The following is a 17,424-nucleotide window of genomic DNA, read 5'->3' on the forward strand; positions in this document are numbered from 1 at the left end:
AGATTTAGATGTAAAAGCAATAGGAGAAAATACAGATAGACAGTTTTATATTCTTCAGTGAATAATAACTTCTTAGTGGAACACTTTTGTGGGTTAAACTCTTGTCTCTTTGAAAAGATGTGTCCAAGTCTTATGCCCAGGTGGTACCTGCAAACTGTGGCCTTATTCAGAAATAGGGTCTTTGCAAATGCAACTAAGCTGAAGATCTTGAGATGAGAACATCCTGAATTTGGGGTGGGCCTTAAACCCCACAAGCAGTGTCCTTACAAGAGAAAGGAGGAGGAGACCTCAGAGGGAACAGAAAGACAGGAACAGGCCATGTGAAGATGGAGCAGGCAGTGGAGTGATGTGGCCATGAACTAAGGACACCAGGCCCCCAGAGGCTGCAAGAGGCAGGAAGGAGACTGGGGGACACTTGGCCCTGTCAACATTTTAGAACTGTGAGCAAGTAAATTTCTGTTGTTTGAAGTTACAAAACTTTGGTAATCTGTTCTGGCAGCCCTAGGAAACTATCATAAACACCTGAAAAACTACCAAAAGCCTGAAATACAAGAGGACCAAAAAAGGGAGACCCAGTGAGGTCACAGGAGAAGCTGCCGTCTCCAAGGAGAGAAGCCACAGGAGCCCACCCTGCTCACACCTGGATCCAGACTCCCCACCTCCAGAACTGTGAGGAGATATGCATCTGTTGTTCAAGTCAAAAAAAAAAAAAAAAAAAAAAGTGCACAATGATCAAAGTATCTCAACATAGGAAGTTTATAAAAACAAGTTAAAATATGAATATTCCAATGGGGGGAGCGGGGAGACAAAGGAGACAAAGAACTGACATTTAAAACTATCTTTCATATAGAATACTAGCAAAGATGAAAAAGAACCAGAACGCAGGAAACCAGCTGTCTCCTCCACAAAGCACCTGAAAACAATGCTGAAGAAAGAATGCTCTTCAGGCTAACAGGGCAAAGTTACCACCTATGGGACTGTGACTGACAGTGGCATGCAGAGGAGGACAGGACGGCACAGGGAGGAAACCTGGAGCAAAGCCACTGGTTGGCAACCCATTCCAGGTCAGGGCTTCTAACGGAGCAGAGCAGCCCCTCATTGCAACTGAAAGTCACTAGTTAAAAAAAAAAAACAAAGGCAGGGGGTCATTACAGCTGCTCTGACAGCTTGTACACCTAAACACAAAAACAGAGGTCTCTGTACTTGGACACTGTAACCCAGCAAAACTTGAGAGTAAGGAAATGTGAGACGGGAAAAAAATAAAAGCAATCCAAACGTCTCTCAGGAGACAGGGTTTCAGGAGGATGCAAAGAAAGAACATGAAATCCCACAGACCACCTCCTGATAACAAAGGAGGAGGAGGAATCGAACACCACATTCATCAAGATGGTCAAAGAGCACCACCAACAGGAAACAAATGGAACGACAGGCCTTTCCTGAGGATGTAATCCAAGTGCACAGCACTGCCCTCTATGTTTCAATTGTTCACACAGAGGGTATGTTTAATCAGGAGGGGAAAGCAGTCACATATATCTAGCATATGGATCATTTTACAAAACAACAGGCCTAAACTTTACAAAAAGTTTAATGACATGAAAGACATCCATGTCACGGCAACCAAATACAAGTGTGACCTCCGATCAAAGCCTGGATCCAAAACCAAAGAAATAAAAGGACATCTGTAGACAGTGGATAAATGTGAACATAGACTGTGTATTCATTTAAATCACAACATCAAAGTTACATTAGGCAAATAAAAATTGGGATTATGTAGGAAAATGTCCTCATTCACAGGAAGTAAACACTGAAGTGTTAGGGTAAAATATCTGCAACTTTCTTTCAAATGACTCAGTAAAAAAACTACTTTTTGGAAGGACAAAGAAAACATAAAGATGGCAAAAAATGTTCACAACTGGTTGACCTGGACAGGAGTATACAGACATTCAGTGCATCACTCTTAATTTTTCTGCAGGTGAGGGAAAGGTAAGAAGCAGCAGGAAAGAACAGGAAGGGTATTTCTCATCAGTTTGTATCTGGGAAAATAAAGCCCAAGGAAAACCAACAGAAGTTTTATGTTAATTTTCTAATGAGTCCAGTAATAATTTTCTAATGTCAAATTTCTGAAAAACCATAAAGATTGGAAAATACCTGACTAGGATCACTTGTAGGTAACTTAAAATCATTTTCTGGAGGTTCCTGTCCTTCTAGGTCTTCATACATCATTCCTGGAATTGCCAGTTGCTCAAAATAAGCCTCCAAATGATCATCATAAAACTCTTCATCATCAATATCATCATCTATCAGTAAAATGGAGGAAAAGTAATCAATAAGGTTGATAAATCATTTGCATCAATAGTCCATGTGATTCTGTCTAAACATCTGACATGAAAAAAACCATAGTTTTCATCTATAAATCACTAAAAGCACTCTAATATTTAACCAAACTAAATACTTAACCTTCATTGAGAAGACAACACAGACCAGCCACCACCAAACACCGGAAGTTAGGATAGGGCAAGTGTGGCCATGGGAATAGCGCCGTTTATTCAGAAAGCAGTGTGGCAAATGAGCAACTATCAACCAAGGACAGATGAGCCTGCCACAGGAGAAATAAAACTAAATCCCAGTGAATTAATGGTTCATGCTAATATGAAACCTCAAACAGTATCTGATCTTAAAAATGAACAACAACAAAAAAAAGATGTAACAAAGCTGAGTACTGATATGATAAAAAAATTTAACTTCCATTAAACCCAGAAAGTTACAAACAGACAAATAAAACAACAGTGGCACTGCTTCTCAATGTCCTACACACAGCCTGGCAAGGGCAGGATAAAACTAGAACTGTCAACCACCTGTAACAACAGTATTGTGAGCCTTTTCAAGAGGGTAATTTTCCTACTGCCTCTGAGAATCTAGCATACTAAAATAAGAACCTATATAAATTCAGGTCAACAATTCCTCATCCACAATTTTATAATCTAAAAGTATTTTTAAAATTTTAGCAGCAAAACCCATTTTGATTTTACAGTTTCAATTTATCCCACTTAGCCCACCAGCGTGGCCTCCAAAGTCATGGATAATTTGGTCTCTGCCTACTTTCTGGGTTTATTCCCAAGTTCATCTTCACATAGGTGCTATAAACCTGCCACACAAAAGCACTGGCTACTCTCCAAATGTTGTCTCTATGCCCCCACCTTAGGGTCTCTGCTAAAGCCGTTCCTTCTTATTAAATGTACATTTATTCCAGTGTCTATGTTAAGGCCTATCAGAGGCCTCCTTTCTCAAAGAGGAAAAATGACCTCTTCTCTCACTGAAGCCTCACAGACATGTTCCTCAGTCAGAATTAACTTGTCACCCTCCTATGACCCCCCCACACAGTTTGTATCATTGAGACACTTCACACAGAGGGGAGCCATGCATCTCTTTGCCCACTTGGCAGGACTTTCAGAGTGCAGGGGCAAAATATTTCATTGAACCCCAATGTCTTAGCATGGTGCTTTATCTGTTTATACGGTAATGATACTCAACAGAGAGATGAGAGTAAGCCTATCAGGAGTGCTATAAAGAAAAAAAAAGTTAACTCCCATCGCTTAACGGAAGTGGCCATTTGAGTGCTGGTGGATAAGCGGTAAAGAAGGCAGAGAAACAGCTGCACAAATCACTACGGCAACAAGGCAGCAGAAACAAATGGAGCGACAAGCTCAGGATGAGGAAAAGATGAGCCAAGTTTCATGATGCTACCAGAAGAATCTTCCAAGCTGGCAAGTGATATCAGTTTCTCGTTTTCTAGGAAACTAGTAAGGCTTAAGTCACTGTTTGGATTCCTCTCTTCAAAATGTTTTCCCACGTCAGGAACACCAATCTGTAAGAAAAAAAACAAAGTGAGAAATAAAATTCAATTATTTTACAAAAATAATGTTAAAAAAATTCTTACAAAAGTAAAATAAAAATTGCATTTCCTTTTTGTAAGATTTTAAAGTACTTTGTTTACATTTATAAACAGGAGACTGCTGGACACAAACTGTTTATCTGCTCAGCATCTGTCCTCCAAGGAGTTGGTCTCTTTTCAGTTCAGGGGGGCATGTGATATGGTTCAGTCACATCTCTGTATCTGTATACATACACACACTGATGCCCAGAGGCATGCACACAAAGAAGCAGATGTAAGGTCCAGAGGCTCACAGAATGAAGTTTTACCCCAACCCACCACCTGGTACAGTGATTTACAGAGGGGAGGACGGACCCAAGTGAGCTCATTAAAACTGAGATTTTTTATTAGTTTTTTAACTCTACACTGAAAGAAAGATGATGCTCTTCTTTTTGGTCATGAATGTTAAAAGTGTACACTCAGGTTGCCTACAAACAAATTCATCCTCCCTACCATTCAACAGATGATAGAGTGCCAGCTCTGTGCTGGGGACTCAGAATGCAATAAACCAAACAAAGCAGAACCTTCACCCCATAGAGCCAGTACTCCAGAGGATCCGGCATGGAGCCAGGCAGAGCAGCGGTGCAGATAGCCCTGGAGACTCAGGGAGTCCCAGGCCAGCCCTATTCCCCACTTCCTGGTTATTTATAGCAGTTCACAAGTAGAAGACTTCTACCTAATATTAATGGTACTCAGCATTCATACTTGTGAAACAGGAACTTTCACTCTCCTAACAATAGAAATTGGTAACATATAAAAGATTACCTTATTCTCTTTATTCATCCAGGATTGTGAACAAAAATCAATAGGTGAGTCTGTTAAGAAAATAAAAACAAAAACTGACATACCAAGGTATTTTATCAATACCTAACAACTCTCAAAAATATTAATAGCAAATTAACAAACTAAACAATTTTTCCCTTTAAATAGAATACAGCACTTTTAAATGATAGTATAGAAGCCCATTACTGGCAGTTAAATTTTAAAAAGTTAAATTAAAAATGGTAGAAAAGGGGAACACATGTACACCTGTGGCAGATTCATTTTGATATATGGCAAAACCAATACAATATTGCAAAGTTAAATAAAATAAAATTTAAAAAAAAGGTAGAAAAGCTTAAAAAATTATACACATACCAAAAACACCTGAATAGGAATCTGATTAAGTCTTTAAAGCTAACTTCTGCTTTACAGAGGACGTGGGAAAGACAGAATCAAGGAGAATGACACTGTGAGTGAGCAAACAGTAGGACAGCTCCAGGAGGACAGGCCTAAAGACACCACAGCAAATGAAGCAAAACACAATGGACCCTTCCACAGACCCCAATTCAAGCAAGTCAACCGAGATAATCAGTAAAATATGGACCAGGGTACCATATGCATCAATAATAGCACTGTGGTTATCCAGGAAAATGTTCATATTTTTAGAGATGCAAACCAGTATACATAGGAATAAAATGATGTCTGGATTTCATAAGTATCAGAGGAAAAGGTAATAAGAAACAGAAAAGATGAAGCAAGTGTGACAAAACTTTATACTATCAAACTGTGAGAGAGGTACATGGGGAGGTTTTTTTTTTTTTTTAAACGGATATAAAACTTTAACCCTTTTAAAGTATACAATTCAATGATTTTTAATACATTTACAAAGTTGCACAACCGTTATCACTAACTGCACAATGTTTTCATCACATCAGAAAGAAATGCTGTGCCCACTAACAGTCACTCCTCCTTCTCCCTGTCCCCCAGACTCTAGCAACCACTAATTTCTCTGTCTAGTGGATCTGCCTATCTGTACCAACAGATAAATTGACTTGTAGTATATGGCCTTCTGAGTCTGTTCTCTTTCACTCAGATGCTTTCAAGGGTCTTCCTATTATAGCACATACCAGTACTTCACTCAGTTTTAAAGCTGAATAATACTTTACTGAACGGACACACTACATCTTATTTACCCATACATTAGCTGATGGTTATCTGCATTGTCTCCACTTTTTAGCTACAGTGACTAGTCAAGTTATGGACATTCATGTATATGAGATTTTTGTAGATACACACTGTCACTTCTTTTGGGTGTATGTCTAGGACTAGACTTGCTGGGTTGTGTGGTGATGCTACATTTCATGTTTTGAGGAACTGTCAAACTATCTTCCACAGCCACACCACTTTACTTCCTAATGAGCAATGTGGTTTCCACAAGAAAGGAGACTTCAGCTTAATCAAAAAGGACAATGAAGAAGAGACTGATTAAGAGATCTTCTCTTACAAAAGTATTACATTAATAAGTAAATGCCAAATCAAAGCATTTTTATAGTATTATAATTTAAGATAAATATTGGTCCAAAGCCAGAAAAACAAGAAAGGAAATTAAAACTGTGTGATATCACTTATATGTGGAATCTAAAAAAATACAACAAACCAATGAATATAACAAAATAGAAGCAGATTCACAGAAATAGAAAATAAACTAGTGGTTACCAGTAGGAGAGAGAAGGGGGAGGGGAATTATAGGAGCAGGGGATTAAAAGGAACAAATTAGTAGGTCTAAAATAAACTACAAAAAAAAAAAATAAATAAAATAAACTACAAAAACATACTGTACATCAAGGGGAATATAGCCAACATTTTATAATAATTATAAATGAAGTATAAGCTTTAAAAATCATGGATCACTATATTATACACCTATAACTTATGTAACTGTACATCAACTACATTTCAATTTAAAAAGATATTTTTAAAAAGGAAATTAAAACACACACATTAAGAAATAATTTCTCCCAGTGGCATACCTTGCTCTTGCCCCAGGGGTGAGGCTCTGTTGGAAGGACCCTGACTCAGGAAGGGCTCTGCAGCTCTGGCCTGCTCCTCTTCTGCTCTTGCTCCATCACTGGGAAAAGCGGACTCTCTGAGGACAGCATCTGACAAACACTGACTTTCTGTCTGGTTCTTTTTCTTAGCGACAGAACTTTTAAATTAGGGAACAGAATAATAATGAAATATTAGTTACCTTGCATTTATCTATAATACCCATTAATCAGTTATTTCACAAAAAGTAGACACAGTGGAAAAAAAACATTTCTGGACCCAGCCATGTCTGAGGGACTACACCATCATTTTGGTCCAACAATGTACATCTACCAAAACCAAATACACTGTTACTCTGCCTCTCAAGTGATAAAGTGAGGGTTTTTTTTTTTTTCTTCTTTCCCAGATCTGTGAATCTATCACATCTAGAGGAAAGCTCAGCTTTTTAAAAAACAAGACAGACTTAAAGGATATTGGGGTATTTGCCAAATAGCTACTTCTCTGAATTACAAATGCTTTTAAGTCATACTTCTGTCCCTGCCACTGTTCTTATCCCTGTCTTCCTTCTGCCTCTGTTGTTTCCTATACGGATGAAAAGGTTCTTCCTTAAAGGCAATTTTCCACCCAACCTACTACAAAAGTTCCTGGTTCTCTCACCATTCCCCATGGCCATTTCACCAGCAAAAGGAGGGGAGGAATGGAACTTCAGGAAAAAGTTGCTACTGTAACAAATTCATCATGTGACAAATGGGTACCCAGGGCCAGGCCATGATGAATGAAAATAAAATAGTTTTTTCATCAATTCCAAGTTCTAACCCTCTGTCCTAGTTTCTCCACCTTTTTATTACAGCTGCAGTAGATTGCTGAATCAAAAAAACAAACCACCTGATAAAAAAATGGGCAGAAGAACTGAATAGACATTTTCCCAAAGACATACAGATGGCCAACAGGTACATGAAAGATGCTCAACACTGATGATCATCACCAGGGAAATGCAACTCAAAACCACAAAGTGGTAAGGCCCTTACACCTGTCAGAACAGCTAGCTTCAAAAAAGACAACAAACAGCAAGTGAAGAGAATGTGGAGAAAAGAGAACCCTCCTACATTGCTGTGGGACTGTAAACTGGTACAGCCACTGTGGAGAACAGCATGAAGGCTCCTCAAAGAGATGACCAGTCCAAGTTCGATGCATGAAGCCGGGCACCCAAGGCCAGTGCTCCTGGACAACCCAGGGAGGGGAGGTAGGTGGGAGGGTGTTTAGGATGGGTGGGGAACACATGTATACCTGGGGCTGATTCATGTTGATGTATGGCAAAAACCATCATGGTATTGTGAAGTAATTATCCTTCAATTTAAATTAATCAATTTTTAAAAATTAATCGATTTTAAAAAATTACTATATGATCCAGAAATTTCACTCTTGGGTATTTATGCACAGAAAATAAAAACACTAACTGGAAAAAATACATGCACCCCTATGTTCACTACAGCACTATTTACAATAGCCAAGATATGAAAGCAACCTAAGTGCCCATCGACAGATAAATGGACAAAGAAAATGTAGTTGTGTGTAGTACTCGGCCATAAAAATGAAATCTTTTGATTCAAAGCAAATCTAGAATGAATATACAGAGTTAACAATTTTTATAAAGTATTTATGCATGTGTGCTAAGTCATTTCAGTCGTGCCCAACTCTCTGCGACTCTATGGACTTTAACCCACCAGGCTCCTTCCTCTGTCCATGGGGATTCTCCAGGCAAGAATACTGGAGTGGGTTGCCACGCCCTCCTCCAAGAGATCTTCCCGACCCAGGTATCGAACCCATGTCTCCTGCGGCTCCTGCACTGCAGGTGGATTCTTTGCTGCTGAGTCACTGGGAAAGCTCCATGTACATGTATATGTGCATAGAAAATCATCCAGATTAAATAAAAAGATAATCAACATCTATTTTCTAATTAGTAGGTTGACAGGTATTTGCTGTCTTCCTTACAACTGCCTGTATTTTATGATTTTTTTTCCCAATGAGCATGTATTACTCTTAGAAAAAAATTTTGAAAGACTTAATATGTTATTAATATCATATAAAGAAAACGGCTAAAGATTCTTAGAATTGATTAGAGACACAATTAATGTTCATCTTCCATCAAACTGAGTGAGACTCGCTCTTAACACAGTGAAAGCAAGATGAAGTAAGAACTCACTCATCATCCGAGAAGACAAGCCGTAACCTCTCTCTCGGCTCATTTTCACTCTGGCTACTGGGCGATGGCTCCGATGGAACTGAAAACTTCCCTTCCACTAAGTAAGAGGTCTGGACATCAGAATACCTGCACACAAAAATTTTGTTGCAATTGTTAATAATTAAATTACACATATTTAAAATTCACACGACATAGGACTGTGTGACTATAAAATCAATCGCCAGGGGTAAAAACAGGTCCCACAGTGTTGAAAACCATCACCATACCTGAAAGGCACTGAAAACCTGTGTAGCAGCAGCAGAACATATATTTTCAACAAGAAACTCGTGGAAATCGTAAAGCTACAAGTTTTTAGAGAGTTAATCCAACCCCTCCATTCCAAAGGTAAAGATAATGCTCCATACAGAATGTTTAGGTTGGGCAGAAGATGGGAAAGAGGTTAGAGTTTTTGTTTTTTTTTTTTAATTAAAGATTTCTCTGTAGCACGCAAAGCCTTTTTTAAAAAAAAAACACAAAAATATTTATTTTAGTTGTACTGGGTCTTTGCTGCTACAGGGGCTTTGCTCTAGTTGCAGCAAGCAGGAACTACTCTCTCGTTGTGGTGCACCAGCTTCTCACTGAGGTGGCTTCTCTTGTGGAGCACAGGCTCTAGGGCATGCAGGCTTCAACAACTGCAGTGTGTGGACTCAGTAGTTGCAGCTCTCAGGCTCTAGAGCACAGGCTCAATAGTTGTGGTACACAGGCTTAGCTATTCCATGGCATGTCAGATCTTCCTAGATCAGGGATTGAACCTGTGTCTCCTGCATTGGCAGGCAGATTCTTTATCACTGAGCCACCAGGAATACCCAGAAGTTAGATTTTTAAGCCCAGGCAAAGTCACACATTACACAAAATGGGTGAACTATACACATCACATTTGAGGATGTAACTCAAATCACCAGCTACCAGGGGGCTGAACTAATACAAAGCCAAAACACCATGAACAGAAAAACCACTGGTAGGTCAAACGGTCACCAGTCCTCAATTCCAAACCTACCCATCCACCACTGATAAGGTGAAGGAATAGGAAAGAGGGTTTTATCTTCTATGTTGACTTTACATAAATGGTCATCTCCCTCAGATAAAGCAAAAGCTCAAGCTTGGCTGAGAAATTTCACAGAACTATCAATATATCAAAGGCTTTAAGGACCTGTAAAAAAAATCATCTGTTAAAACAATTCGTACCTGTTTTCAGAGCTGGATCTATTTCTAGCAAGTGTGGAAACAGCAACAGGCAAGCCAAGATTTGAAGAAAGAGTGACATTTTCCAAAATCCCACTATTACCAAGTAATGAACTGGTTAAAAAGCTTGGAAATGACTCCTCGGCTATACCTCGAAAATCTTCCATCTCACTGCAACAATAAAAGTATTCTTATATATCAAATATTACTGTAAAAATTTTCAAATGATTAAGAATAGAAGTCTCATAAATCTTAGAAAACTGATAAAATTCTTTTTTTGGAACAGCACTAAGGGGATACTATAGCTGAGAATATAAACCTCAAACTATCTTCTTACAATTAACAAAACAATAAGATACAACAGCTTAATTACTCTTGAATTTTGAATTTACTAATAAAGAATCAAAGAAGACATGACATCAATGGCACATACAGATGATTTTAGGACATTACTTAAAAGTATACCAGTTGAATACACATCCTAACACGGAACAGAAAAAATAGAACTAGCAAAATCTAGCCCCTGAATTCAGAGATTAAGGATGAGTAAACGGTTTAAAAAGTGAGTTTCTTCAAAGAAAAATGTTCAAGTTTATAAAGTATATCTGGCATGTGGACAAGACAGAAACGGTACAAGTGGCACACCAAAGGCTAGGTCTGGGGAACCCTGGCACACTCTGTACTGATGGAGAACCTCCACTGCACGCTGGCCACGGGCTCCATGGATCTCGACCACAGTACTTAGCAGATGTCACTTCATTTCAAAGATATTTCAGAGTGCTTCTCATGTAAGGGTTGTGAAGAAAATAATTAAATCAGGAAAAACACAATGAGAGGATACTGGCCTTATACTTTGAGGAATGAGAAGGACTTTCATAGGCAAAGTATGAAATAAGGGAGTTTTTAAAAAAGACAAACATAAGCAGTGGTGGGAGAGATTTAAGATTTATTGCATACCCACTACCTTAACTCACTTATCCTCAATTTACTAAAAAAAACAAACTCAGAGACTAAACTAGCTAAATTTATCCAAGGTTGTGCAATTAGTAAGATTCATGCCCAGGACTAATTCCAAACTGTTCTAAACACTAAGTCTATGGTGACCATAGGAGATGCTCCACTGTATTCAGGCAACAGGTAAGCAAAACCATGGAGCAGGTTCCATAAGTCTTAAATGGTGTAATAGGAAGTCTGGCCTAATCCCATCAGCTGAAAGGAGAGGAAGAAAGAGGGCTTAGAGCCTGGAAGGATATTCTAAGCACTGCCACTACTGGTAAGATGGACAACAATGCAGGACTGTGCTAGGTTCAGTGATAAATCACTCATCTGTGAGTTTAGGTATTACAGACTAATCCAATTACTCAACAAAGTAGGAAAAGTCTTAAGATCAGTAGAAACCTACTAAACTTACCTGAGCATAGATGAAGTTATCCACACTCCTGGCAGAAGCCCACCCCTCCCACTCCAACACCAGTCCCTCCTCCTCAACACTGTCCCATCTCTTGGTGCAGTGCCCCCACACAAAGAAGCCTTCCTCAACCTCAGCCCAGCTATCCCCTGGAGCTACCACCACCTCTGTCCATGCTCCCTCTGCCTCTCAGACCTCCAGCAGGAGTCACTATTATCCACCTGGCTCCAGTCCTCACTGGAGCCCACTCCCAGTTGCCTTTCATCCCAGGGCCTCACCAAACACTTGTCAACATCACCAATAACCTCTCTGTTGCCTACCCCATAATCCCATGGTCAAGTTTCAGTCCTAGTCTTGGAACTGACAGAATGAAATTCACGCTCCTTCCTCACAAAAATACTTTTTTCACCTGGCTTCCAAAGCACCTCTGTCTGACCCCCACATTCACCAGGGGCTGCTTCACCTCCTTGCTGGGGCCCTCTTCCTCTCCGGGACCTGCACACAGCAAGGCTCCAGGTTCCCCTATCTATCCAGCCTCACTAGATGACTGCCCTCACTTTGGAAGTTTTATATACCAGCCTGGGCCCCTCCCTTGAGCCTCAGATATTCAACTATCTACCTGACATTTTCACATGGATATCCAACAGGCACCTGAAACTTCAACCTTGACTCCACTTCATGGCAACCCCCTCAAGAAAAACCGCTCTTCAATCTTCCCCACAGAGAAAATGACAACTCCGTTCTCCCACTGCTCAGACCAAACCTTCAGGGCCCATGTCCCCACCAGCCAGTACAGTCAGGCACGGCATGCCTGTTTTCTGGCACTGCTTACTCTTCTCTTTACAGTTCATCCGTTTAACTACCCTCTCCCACACCAGAATGTGAGCACCATGAGGGCAGAGACTGGGCCTGTGTCACAATGAATTCCTATCTAAAGCAGTCCCCTACAAAGCAGACCCTCAATAAATCTGCTGAAGGAAGGTTTTCAAACTGAGTTAATACAAGCAAATTCATCACCACCTATCGCGTAAGCACCCACCACATCTCAGATCACGCCCCAGTGTTTTCCTCTCTTTGACAGGTCTAATTCCTCTTCTTGATTCCTATAAAGACGTTCAAATTCTCCCACATTAGGATGCAGGAAGTGGAAAACCTGTCCCATCCTTCCTCTGCACTTTACCCATCCCCACCCCCACCCCCCCACAGCCAAGCATCTCATCTGACAGCCTCCACTTCCATGTTAGGGACACCCAGGACCCTGACCTCAGCTACATAATGCAGTGCACACCTTATACAGACGAATCTCAAACTCAAATGCCTTCAACAACACACACTGTCAGACAACAGGCCTCTAAGAACAGAGATCAACTAGAAACTAGACTCCACTTGAACCAATTTAAATGCAGTGAAAACACCACAGGCAATCAAAACACACTTGTGAATCTTATTTTTGAGGAAAACACAGAGCTTGTCTAAAACAAACCCAGAATCACTCTCCATCTTTCTGACTCTGCTATAACCACTCTACCCAACAGAAAGGCCTCCTGACCAGCCTCAACGCTTCAGTTCTCACCACCCTACAATTAATCTCCTGCACGGCAATCAAAGGGACCATCAAACATAAGCCAGGTACCATACCCTTCCTGAAAACTTCGATGAGCCACCTCATCTTCCACATGTCCCAGCCTCCTGCACCTGTTCCTGTAACACCCAAGCACATCCCTGCCCTGGAGCCTAGAATATTCCTTGAGATGTCTGCACAGCTAGCTCCTTCCCAACATTCACCTCAATTCAAATGTCACTTTCTAAAAGAGGCGATCCCTTATCATTAAGTGAAACCTAGCCCCATAGTCCATCACAGTCATTTTACTTTCTGCTAGACTGATGACTGCCTTTTTGTATTTGTCTGTCTTCTTCCACTAAAAAGATTTCTCCTAAGAGCAGAAGCCTTCCCTATCCATCCATCACACTTTAAAATCCTGACCAAGTCATCCAGGTAGGCTCCTCAAATCTAGTCTTGTAGCTACTAAGTTACGCATTTACAAACATATTTAACACTTCAAAATATACATTAACTCTTTAAGAGTGATCTCAGCTTAGAAGGAAACAAATCCAAGAAAATTGAGATATTAAGCAAAGGTCATTCATACAACAATCACTATCAAACAGAAACCGTGAAAGACAACTTTGTTTGGCTGCATGAAGCAAAGCAACAGTAAATAAGGTGGTTGCCCGCAGGAAGCTAACAATCCACTCCGATACAGTGTTAAGTGTAGAAGAGCTTTGCTGCGGGTGCAAGAGTAATACCATCCAAGGGAAGATTCCTCCAGATGTAATCTAATGCCCAGTCTCTCTTTTCCAGAACAGGATTACACTTATTCTAAGCCATCCTAAAGCTTTCCTAGAAGAGAATCTCCTAATTTCCATCTGTACTGCATTACCAAGCCCCCGTCTCACCTTAAACCAAATCAGTACTAACCAGCCACCTTTGAGATTTCTCTGGATATTTCCCTAAAGCAATAACTTCAAAACTTTTTGCTCGAGTTTACTAATACTTAATTGCTTTCAAGACTAGATACATACAATATCATGGGCTGCAGCTGTGGACCAGAAATCTATGAGCAAAAAAATATCAGCTGTGGGGAAAAAGCAAAGCCAAACTTCCCCAAACTTCTAAGATACTCTTTATCATTAGATAGGCACTTTAGCATAGCAGTTTTCAAAGCTTACCTTAAAGTTTGCCCTAAAAACTGAAGTCCGGAGAAAAAGTTGATCTTAGAGCAGGAAAAGCTCCAGTCGAGTGACCTCAAAATGCTAACAGCGAGTGAAAACACAGTCATAAAAACAGCTGTCCTCCAGGCGACTGCCTCGAAAGGGACCTCATGCCTCGGGGAACAAAGTCTGCCGTCGGGAGAAAACAAAAGTAGAGCTACCTCAAACACTGTCTCCCTTCCCGTTTTTCCGTGAAACGACTCGCACGAAGCCAGGAGCCACTGGGACACGGCCTCATCCGCTGGACCGCAGCGCGTAACCCGCGCCTGGCCCGGCCAGTGAGCGGGGGCCGTCGTGTGGAGAGGGGAGCGGGACCAGGCCCCGAACAAGAAAACCTCGTTCCGGAGGCCCCACTCTTACGGCAGCCCGAATCGCCCTCCCCGACCAACTACCCCTCACCGAGCGCACAACGCCAGCCGCTGCAGCCCAGCCGGCTGAAGGTCCGCTGAGGAACCGGTCAGGCGTCCGTGGTGGGGTAGGGGGGATGGGGGGGTGGTCCCGACAGCGCGCGTACGCGCGTCCCCTCACGGTTGCCGGCCGTACCGCGCGCCCCTCCGATTTACGTCGATTCGCGGCACGAGCCGAGGGGCGGGGACTCCGAGCCGGCTTTGGATTGGGTGGCGCGAAGGGGCGAGCCCGCTGATTCGGTGAGGGTGAGCGTCCGGATTTGAAGCGGGAAGCCGCGCCCGGCGCAGGGGCGCGGCGCCTGCCTTACCTGTAGCCAGAGCACCGGCACTGTGCGCAGAGACCTACTTCGGGTGGACGGGACAACTGACACACCCCGAGTTCGGGTCGGAAGTGTTGGCATTGTCCCTACGGGAGCAGACACTGACGTGTGTGGCCAACTGCCTCACGTTTACACCTAGAGCGCTCCCGTTAGAAGTCTTATGGGCGCGCGCTACACTGAGTCGCCTGTGTGGGGCAGTAAGGTTGGTCCCAGGTGGAGAGGGACAAGATGAGACGGTCGGTCCCTAATTGCCTTCCTCCGTCTCCGTTCTCCTTAGGTCACGAATCCCATCACCAAAGCCTGCTCAGCATAAGGCCCTATTTTACAGAAACCACTCCTTTCACTTTCCTTTATCCCAGGATTTATTGCATATAGTTCCTCTAACAAATTTAACTCCTTAACTTTATCCAATTCAACGGTTGTTGAATGCTGACAGGCACAGCACACTTCGGACTTTAACAGGCTCTACTCCTAATTTTAGCCTGGTGGGAAAAAGACATCCGCTTACAACTTGACCTTCTACCTCCTCTAAAGTACTGCTCAGTGTGACCCTCCATGGATGCCCTTTTCACTTTTTTGTCTCTACCTTTGGAAACGCTGTATCTCTCTGTGCAGAGAATAAAACACCCACCCTTCCTTCTGTTGATCACACAAAGACCACTCTCTCCTATACTTAATTGCCTCCTTGCACACCTTGTCACTCATCCCATGTTTTCTGGCTTGGCCCTGAACACTACTTGCACACTTGTTTTAATCAGGACTGGCCTGTCAAATTCAGCGACGTCTCCACAGTTCTCTTGCCATCTCCTTGAAACCTGTCCTTGGCATTCAACTACCCCTAATTCTACCTGTGTCCACAATGAACAAAGTTTAAATGGAGAAAAATCTCAAGAGTTTCTCAATCTTGGAAAAATAAACCAAAGACTTAGCTCTAAGAGCTGAAAAGACGCTACCTGAGAGTAAAAAGCAACCCTTTGTCTACACCACACACTAGAAGTGAACTGCTGGACTGTGTCCATGTGACAGACTGTCACCCACCCTGAATCCCTCAGACCCAACTCACTGTCCTTCCATCATAAAGATCAAGTGACCAGAGCTCTCCCCCATGCCACCAAGCAACCTGACCATAACAAAGAACTATGCTCAAAGTATGTACAGGAAAAGAGCCCAGACTCTGATGCCAAACTGCCTAAATCTCAGTGCTCTCACTTCCTAGCTGTGCAGCCTGCATGTGGCCTCATCTGTAAAATGGGGATCATCAGCGCACTTGCCTCAGAGGACTGCTGTGAGGATCAAGTCACTTAACGTGCACCCAGAAGAGCACTGGCACGTGGAAAGCACTCAGGCAACATTAGCTGTTATCTGACCAGCTGAAAGGGAAGAGTAGACCCCCCAGTGAATTTCAAAGCTGTAATTCCAGGTAGAGCTTGAAGCAGCCCCACAGCAGGGATTCAGTTAAGAAAGGTGGATGTCTCACACCCCCTTTACCAACTGCACCTCAACACCAAGATCCAGCACCTTCTAGAGTGTGAACACAAGGTATGTGTGCAGATTCATCTCCCCCTAGCTCCCCAAATGCACCTTATTCTTTCAGTGGATTAACACTTAATCCTCTTGCCTCTTCTATTTGGGCCATCACCCTGGACTCCACCCTCCTCCACTTTAAGTATTCCAACCTGTCAAAATCCCACATCCCTTCCAAATCCTGCTGACTCACATATAAATCCCTTTCTTTAATGCCTCCTGTACCATTCAACCTTTACTGTGAAGCTAAATCTTTATTACTGTTTGTAAATTCTGTAAATGCCTTCTCCTACTAGAATGAATGTGTACGGATTATCTCTTTTTTTACATATCCCAAAGTGTTGGCACAGTGTCTTGCACACAGAAGATGCCCGATATTCACTAAATTATCCCAGACTGCTTTCCTGGTGGCTCAGATGGTAAAGAATCCACCTTCAATGCAGGAAACCTGGGTTCAATCCCAGGGTCAGGAAGAGGCCCTGGAGAATGGAATGGCAACCCACTCCAGCATTCATGCCTGGAGAATCACTTGGAGAGAGGAGCCTGGGAGGCCCAGTCCATGGGTCGCAAAGAGTTGGACACGACTGAGCAACTAACACTTAACGTTTCACTCCAGATACCTCTATAATGATTGAAATCTAACTTGAATTCTTAATTCTGAGTTAGATCCAGACTTAAAGTGAGACCTCTTGCTTTGAAACAAGTAAGTCGATTAGTCTAAAGTAAGTCCTTTAACAGAAGGAAGACTTCACCTTAAATTAAAGCATAATGGACCTTATTTATCCTTGCATGTGGAAAAGCTCTTGGGGTTTAAGAGGAGAGTGTCTATT

The 17,424-nt window shown here is 42.0% G+C and overlaps 1 protein-coding gene across 6 annotated transcripts in view; it reads right to left on the bottom strand.

The window, feature by feature from the left end:
• The window catches only part of CEP192 (centrosomal protein 192), a 76,446-nt gene extending 59,353 nt beyond the window's left edge, over positions 1-17,093 (bottom strand). For 3 of the 6 annotated variants that reach the window (XM_044934820.1, XM_044934821.1, XM_025273416.2), the window contains exons 1-8: positions 14,743-17,091; positions 14,302-14,472; positions 10,167-10,334; positions 8,943-9,068; positions 6,724-6,899; positions 4,697-4,746; positions 3,745-3,865; positions 2,149-2,297 (exon numbers count right to left, since the gene is read on the bottom strand). In XM_044934820.1, the coding sequence (XP_044790755.1) occupies positions 2,149-2,297; positions 3,745-3,865; positions 4,697-4,746; positions 6,724-6,899; positions 8,943-9,068; positions 10,167-10,334; positions 14,302-14,411 (900 nt within the window). In that variant the 5' untranslated portion in view covers positions 14,412-14,472; positions 14,743-17,091. Of the gene's footprint in view, positions 1-2,148; positions 2,298-3,744; positions 3,866-4,696; positions 4,747-6,723; positions 6,900-8,942; positions 9,069-10,166; positions 10,335-14,301; positions 14,473-14,742 lie in introns of all 6 variants that reach the window. The other 3 variants (XM_044934817.1, XM_044934819.1, XM_044934818.1) reach the window with 3 other exon arrangements.
• Positions 17,094-17,424: the final 331 nt, after the last annotated feature.

This window comes from Bubalus bubalis, chromosome 22 (genome assembly GCF_019923935.1).
Source record: "Bubalus bubalis isolate 160015118507 breed Murrah chromosome 22, NDDB_SH_1, whole genome shotgun sequence".
Taxonomy (NCBI): Eukaryota; Metazoa; Chordata; class Mammalia; order Artiodactyla; family Bovidae; genus Bubalus; species Bubalus bubalis.